We start from the raw sequence: 8227 nt of genomic DNA, 5'->3' as shown, positions 1-8227 counted from the left end.
TACTAAAGCTAAACTAGATAAGATTGAAAACGAATTGTGTCTGGAAGGTAAGAAGTTTCTTCCTTTTCATACTATAGATGTTAAAATAGTAGATTGATGGGGCTCAGCAAAAGGTACAGTGAACATTTGAAGGACAAATTTGGACTCACCCTGTAAGAACAATCACAAAGTGGGATTCATAAACCGGAAAAGATGAGAGCATGAATAAGACCTATAATTGAGAGCTATATTTGTATTAAATTATGCTAAATTTTCTGGAGAGGGCAAGACTTACGTTACTACAAAAAGCATTACAAATTTGTAAATTAAAGACAGTGAAAAAATATCTCACAGTTTCTTTTGCTGCAGCCATTGCAAGAAAACCAGCACCCATTTCCACCTCCTGGAGCCCAACAACCACCAATCCAACCTCTGTTGCCGGGGTACCTATCCATGATATAAGAGAATCATGTGATGCTCTTGCTTGGCCAACATTCCAAGTACCACACAAGATTTTCAGATTCTCCTGTTTTGTGTATGATAGCTCTTTATTTGTCAGTTCCGATAGCAAAATATTATCAATGGGCCCTGGTGATGCTAGGTTCCATCCACGAATACCACCATGATTAGCCAGTGTAAATATATATGAACCTCCAACAGCCATCTTTATTAATGGACTACTATGTGCAACCCAACTACCAAGCAAATTGCCTTCAAGATCCATCACATGAATAGTCCCACTTACATAACCGACCCACAAGCGTGTCCCAAAGGTACAAATGGTCTTAACTGCATGTGCATGGTGTTGAATCTCATTTAATCGAGTCCCATTCCCATCCCACTGAATCAGAGTGCCATTACTGCATCCAGACCAAACCGTTCCATCCTTAGCTATTCCTAATGCTTCAATCCTCCGATTATCTTCTCCAAATGTTCCCTTTGCTGCAACTCTTCGAACAGCATCAGCAGCACCCAGCAAGGCATTCCGGGAGCGTTGGAGAAAGCTAACTTGAGATTTTTCCTTCCTTTTTGATGAAACAAACTTTTCTTTGATTTCATCATCTACACGAGGATCCTGATTTGTTGATGCTTCCATTAGCCGGGTATCAACCTGTCCATCTATGCCAAACACTTTGAGCAGCTCCCTTTTACGAGCATCCCTATGTGACATGAGAAGCAAAATCACAGATTTAAACCAAGATAATGTATAGAAGATGGTATGATTAATCCCTCCTACGAGGCAACTTTTATCTTAAAAATAAACAGACAAAAGAGCACGATGAAACACATACCAAAGAGCAAATGATAGGCTAGAAGCACTCCACATTTTGGATCTAGCAGTATCAGATAACAAATGTCTTATATCTGAAGGAGGTAAGGCACAAACACCATTGACAGTGCAGTTGCTCCTAAGGTCAATATATGATCTCTCAACTAATAAGGCAGCCATATGTCTCTCTTCAAGTGATAGAGATAGGGACTTGTCAATGGATTCCCAAGGCCATATCTTGATTCCTCCACCTTCAGAGCCTGACCAGATATCACCTGAAGATAACCAATGGTAAAACAAACAGGGAGCTAAGGGTTAGAAGTACCTATCTGAACTTTAAAGAGTACACTAAACCTGAAACAGGTTTAGAACAAAATTTGATGCAAATACATGTTTATCGCCAACTTCTTGCTAATATTTAATATACATTGAGATGCATAGCTAGTATTCTCTCAAGAACTACTTTTTATAAAATCTCCATATGTGTGTGTGTGTGACTGATCAATTTAAAATAAACCGTCTCAATTTTACTTTTACGTACAATATAGAAGTTTTCCTTCTACGACATGGCAACCCATTATGCTACATTTATTCATTTCTCAAAAACTTGCACAAATATTGCCACCACATTGTTGAAATATCAGTATCCGAGCATTTGCTACATTTCTAACAAGTTTCACAACGGTAACAAAAACCTAATATTGTCTTATAATTGTCATCAATCGTACTCCATAACTTCTCCATTCATCAAGGCAGTTTTCCTTCCTGAATAAGAGTACGGTCTCTCTCACATATAGAGTGTTTGATAATTAAGGTATCAACTTCACGTATTAATTGATATCTTAACGTTGGCAATCAAGGCACAGAAATCTCCAAATGTGGTCATCAAGATATGAAAAAAGAATAAATTTCTACAGCACAAAGGTGAGAAAATGTACCACAAGAACTAATACAGAGTGTCCCACTCACATATAAAGTGTTTGGCAACTATGGTATCTTAACTTTGACGAAAGCCATATAAATCTTCAAATTTTTTTCAAGATATGAAAAGAAAATGTACCATAAGGACTGATGGCCATGCAGAGCACCGGGTTCCGATGAGCCTGCCAAGCGAGCCCTTCCTTAAAATGGTAACTTTCACCATCATCACCCTCAACAAGACCACCATCACCCCCATTCTTCGCCGCATCCTTATCAATCTTCCACGACCGTATCTTCCCATCCTTATGCCCGCTCCACACAACCCCCGTCGCCTCGTCCACCACCAGACACAGCGTCGGGCTGGTCTTCCCGCTCTCCACAAACGGCGCGCTCTCCTCATCCCCTCTCTTCACTCCAACACCCCCATCCCAAGAATCAAACACCTCCGACAAGTTCCAGACCCTCAGCCCCGACTCCACCCCCGCCCAAATCTGCCGCTGCTCACCGTCACTGCGATGTCCTCAAGAAGGAGCCAATTGAGTCTCGCGGAGAGGATGGCCGCGAGCTCGAAGCGCCGGTGGGCGTCGGGTGCATAGCGGCGCGAACGGGACTTTAAAGTTCCGCGCCTCCGCCGGTGCCGGTGAACTCCGGTAGGGTTCCGGGGCCCGCCGAACTCGGACATCGCGCGCGTCCAAGGTCATCGGCGCGCCATCGGAGGAGAAAAGAGACGAGCTGGGGTTGCGGGGACGGCGGCGGCGACGAGGTGGCGATGAGGAGGGAGAGGGTGGGGGAATCTGATCTCCTCGGAGGAGGACGAGTGGTGGTGGTGATAAGTGGGGGAGGGCGTTTGGTAGCTGTAGTTAGGGTAGGAGAGGGATCGGCTGCCGCGCGAGGGCTGTCGACGAGCGGGGAGGAGGAGTCGAGGCTGTGTTTTTGGCGGCGGGGAGGAGAGAGGCGGCGTCTACCCGTCCAATCTGCCGTGCTCGTCACGCGATCGTCCTCAAGAAGGAAGGCCCAAAATTGAGTTCAGCGGAGAGGATGCGCCAGGCGTCGAGCGCCGGGTGGGCGTCGGGTGCATAAGCGGCGGCGAACGGGGACTTTAAAGTTCCGCGGCCTCGCCGGTGGCCGGTGGAACTCCGGTAGGGTTCCGGGGCCCCGCCGAACTGGACATCGCGCGGTCAAGGTATCCGAGCGCGCCATCGGCAGGAGAAAAGAAGACGAGCTGGAGGTGCGGGCACGGCGGTCGCGACGACGACGGTGGCGATGAGGCAGGGAGAGGGCTGGGGGAATCTGATCTCCTGCGGAGGAGGTTTAGCGATGGTGGTGGTGATCAACGTGGGGGAGGGGCGTTTGGTGAGCCTGTAGTTAGGGTAGGAGGAGGGATCGGCTGCCGGCGGCTAGCTGTCGACGAGCGCGGTAGAGGCGGAGTCTGAGGCTGATCGGTTTTTGGCGGGGGGAGGAGAGAGGCGGCGTCTCGGCCGGATGGGGGCTGCTGAAGTATGGCGGGAGGCGAGGGATCGGGCGTCGCCATCTTCGTCGAATCCATCGGAAGCCTTGCGGTTTTTTCGATTTGGGTGGATTTTTTTCTTTCTTTTTCTTTCTTTTCTTTGGAGGAGACACGACGGGATATCGGGATGAGTTTGGAGGAAAGGGCAAGGGCTACTGAGAGCGATATCCACGCGCGAGCGGACTGGTAACGGACGGCAGGCGTCCTCTTTCTTCCTTCTCGCTGCCCTGCTCAAATGATGAGAGCGGAAAAGAGGATGTCTGCTATTCTTCTCTACTTTAATTATTCCGCAACGTGGAAAATAAAAATTATTATTATTATTTTGGCATAATACAGTTTTGCATACGCTTGGTAAATGTGCACGTTCAAGTGTATGATTAACATTGATTATTGGACAAGGTAGTTATATTTTTTTTTAATTTTTCATGAAAGGCTAGATTAGATAGAGCCTTTTAGGAAGAATAAAGTATGAGTTAGCTCATAATTTTTGGCACATATTTACTCAATTTGATGTTGTTAAGTCGATTAGATGAATAGGAAGAAACGAAAAACTTTTGAGAGGGAAACACCATCTGTACAAGATAAAGGCTAAATATCACTTAAATACTTTATAAATTGTTTAAAATTAGCACGTTAATATTCTAAAATATGCAGATATGATAAATATCAACTGAATATTCTCATTGATACTTAAAATTAATCAACACGTGAGTGACATACAAGACTATTTGGATAATAACTTACCAAATTTACGTAATAAATAGTACTAAAGTGCTGAATTTAAACATGAAGAACTTTAAGATATACAAATTGTTAAAATATGAAATCAAACAGTCAAATGAGGGGAGTGATTAAGTTGACGAAGGTCCTCTAACTCTCCGAATGTCTAGTTCTTGAGTAAGTTGTTCTTCCCTAAGTAGCAGATCGTAAGAGGGTGGGGTTGGGCTCCCCGGTTGTTCCTCCGACGATCAAGTCAGTGAGTTGCTTGAGCGAAGAAGTAAAATGGACTGTAGTAGTTCTTAAGCACGGATAGTAGTAGCGAAAATCTTACCCCGTTATTAAAAATAGTACCTTATTTATAATAGTGGGAGGATGGTAGAATGATAACTTCGGCCGAGTATGGGATGGCGGCCACGTTAGCCCCAGCTTTACTAGTGTTGGCCGACGAGTGGGGAATAGGTCACTTCGGTATTTTATGTGAAGTGATGGGTGTGTGGTACGGTGCCGATGTGGTCTAATATGACATAAATACTAGTGGGGTACAAGAATGATGCGTGCATAATGCATTTAATGGCATTTATTGTGAGGTGATTGGTCACTAGTGCATGGGAGGGGGCTCAACGTTCGAGGCGTTTCGTCGTCTTTCTCCTCATTGGATGGTCGAGAAGTATCACCTTTTGAATCGCCCTCGCATGATGTCGACTGATTAGTCGGCCGAATGGAGTGATTAAGCTGTCGGCTTAACTTGGGGACGACACATAATGCATTTTGGGTCGTCAACTGATGTCTTTCTAGTCGTCAGTATGTGACGTCTTTGGAATCGTCCTTGCAAGATGTTGCCGTGTCGAGTCGATCGAGTTGGACCTCTGATTATCTTAAGATGCTGACTTGATTATGCATAATGTGAGACATTTATCTGCCATTGATTAGATATTATGTTCCATCACTAAATCGGCTATAACACAAATACTGTAAAACAAAAGGTAGTGTATGAGTACAAAGCCAGTGCAACTATAAGGTATTTAAGGGGCTGTTTGGTAGGCTACAACTGGAGTAGTTGCAACTCCAGTTGCATGCAACTAGGTCCAATTTGACCAGTTGCATGTGTTTGTTTTGCTGCAACTCACAGTTGCAGTTGCAACCACAGTTGCAAAACAACCCTTAGTTACAACATATGAATTACGTCAAAAATGATCGCAAGTCATAGTTGCAACTTAGTTGCAACTGACCTAAATTTATTAAAATCAAAATCATTATTTAATATTTCAAAAATAAATTCATTAAAGGTTTAAAATAATCTTTTAAATAATTCTAATTATAATAATTTCTTCAAAAACGTTTTTTTTTTAAAAACAACATTAATCTTTTAAAATAATTATTATTATAATAATTTCTTCAAAATAGTATGTTAGTTTTTAAAGTAATATATTTTCTTTAAAATAATATATTATTTTTAAAAATAACATATTTTTAAAATAATATATTTTTAAAAAAAATATTTTTTAAAAATATAATTTTTTTAAATAATATATTTTTTGGATAATATATTTTTTTCTAAAATAATATACATTTTTGTGAATAAATTTTCCAGGAATTACTATTATTTCTAACATAATATATTTTTTAATAATATATTTTTGAAATAATATATTTTTTGAATAATAATATTTAATAATATAATTTCTCTAAATAATATATTTTAAAAATAATATATATTTTTAAAAATATATTTTTTTAAAAATAATATATAATTTTCTAAAATATATATTTTTTAAATATATTAATTTTTCTAAATTTAATATATTTTTAAAATAGATATAATCTTTTCGTAAAATAAAATATTTTTTAAAATAATATATTTTTAAAGATAAATATATATTTAATAACATATATTAAAACAATATTATTCTTGCTAAATAATCTATTTTTTTTTAAAATATATATTTAAAAAATACTAATTTTTTTGAATCAATATTATTTAAAATAATATATAATTTTCTTAACAATATATTATGATATTAAAAAGAATATATTTTCTTGAACAATATATTTTTTAAAAAATTATTTTTTTAAAAAAATTATTTTTTTTAAAAAATTATTTTTTTAAAATAAATTATTTTTTTAAAATATATTACTTTTAAAAAATATATTATTTTTTAAAAATATATTATTTTTTTAAAATATATTATTTTTTTAAAATATATTATTTTTTTAAAATATATTATTTTTAAAAAAATTATTTTTGAAAAATATTTTATGAGTTGCATATGTTAAGTTATAAGCATAATCAAACAGCTGCAACTATAAGTTGCAAAATTTAAATTTTAAACCAAACAATTACAACTGTAGTTGCATGTAAGAAGAGTTGCAACGTCTCAGTTGCATGCAAGTGACACTTGCATTGCAACTCAGTTGCAAACAACCAAACGCCACCTAAATGCTATTTAGTCTAACATAAAACAAAACATATATACTTTTAGCACAAAATGGGCTCAATATGGCCCTAGCATGATCTGAAAAACTGTTCAACTTTTATTATTTAATCGGGGATGGGTAACTACTTTTATACCGTACTATAGCTGTTTATTATCTACTAAATACCTTATATTTCCTCAATTGAAGAAATTTTTGTTTTAAACCCAATCTAACTTTTTTTTAAAAACCGACCGACTCTCTTTTTATTTCCAGGGATCGACCCACTTCTCGGTCATGTCAGCAACGTGGTCGTGAAGCCGGTCGATTTTTTTTTAATCTCGTCGCTAAATAGTCGGGGTTGGCAATCCCGACTAATTTTGCTACTGTAAAAATAATCGGGGTTGGCAACCCCCGACTATTTAGCGACGAGATTAAAAAAAAATCGACCCGCTTCGCGGCCACGTTGCTGACGTGACCGAGAAGTGGGTCGATCCCTGTAAATAAAAAGGGAGTCGGTCGGTTTTTAAAATAAAAAGTGGGAATGGGTTTAAATCAAAATTTTCTTCTTCCTCAATATTAACATGCTAATTAACAGCGTGTTTCACCTTTAATATTTATTGAACTCGCTATTAAATGTCTTTCAATCTATTCTTAAATGGAATTATTATAGATTCAAAATAGAATTCGAATAGGTTTAACAACAAGAGCGTTAACATGATAGCAATTGCGTAACCAAAGGTTGCGAATATAAGAACTTTAGGACATACAGGCGCCATCAGAAACAAGCGACAATTGGTTGTAACTGAACGCGGTCATGCGCGCAACTATTTTCTGTTAGGTGGATGAGTGGAGGCGTGGGTAGGTGTGGGGAGCGGACGGAGGCTCGCGCATCATGTAAAACAATTATTTTCATTTTATTTATTTCGGTGGGGTCGATTTGCGTGGTGCTTGGTCGCTTTCGGTGTTAATTAAGTGTTAATTTGGGGGTGGATACCAACCTCTGCACCGGCGAGGAGCTCCGACGAGCTCGATGTCGACGAGGCGAAGCCACAGGTGAGGTCCAGGCTATCTTCGGCAGCGCCCCCCCGAGCTCTGCGTTCGAGCTCGAGCCCCACGTGCGAGCGCCCCCACCCAACTCTGCGTTCGAACGCAACCCTGCGTTTGGCGATGGCGTCCTTTGCGTTCGAGCGCTCCCACCTCTGCGTTCGGCCTCGAATTTGGCGTCGAAGCAGTCGCTGGCGACAGGCTGTCGCCAGCCCTCCACCTCCGCCTATAAAAGAGACCCCATGCCCTAGGGTTTAGCAGCTGAAGAACTTCCCCCTCTCCTCCGATTTCTCCTTCTCTGGTGGCGGCGGCTGCCCTAAAATCGCAGAGGCGATTTTTCTCCAGCTCTCAACGCGATTTTGAGAGAGAGA

The 8227-nt window shown here is 40.0% G+C and overlaps 1 protein-coding gene across 1 annotated transcript in view; it reads right to left on the bottom strand.

The window, feature by feature from the left end:
- The window catches only part of LOC109838869 (type II inositol polyphosphate 5-phosphatase 15-like), a 27291-nt gene extending 19703 nt beyond the window's left edge, over positions 1-7588 (bottom strand). The window contains 5 exon segments of the mRNA XM_020407297.1: positions 332-1139; positions 1272-1524; positions 2310-2791; positions 2793-3169; positions 7580-7588. Of these exon segments, the coding sequence (XP_020262886.1) occupies positions 332-1139; positions 1272-1524; positions 2310-2791; positions 2793-3169; positions 7580-7588 (1929 nt within the window).

Source organism: Asparagus officinalis, chromosome 4, assembly GCF_001876935.1.
Source record: "Asparagus officinalis chromosome 4, Aspof.V1, whole genome shotgun sequence".
Taxonomy (NCBI): domain Eukaryota; kingdom Viridiplantae; phylum Streptophyta; class Magnoliopsida; order Asparagales; family Asparagaceae; genus Asparagus; species Asparagus officinalis.
Note: the sequence above shows the minus strand (reverse complement) of the source record. Positions and strands in the feature narration are given on the sequence as shown.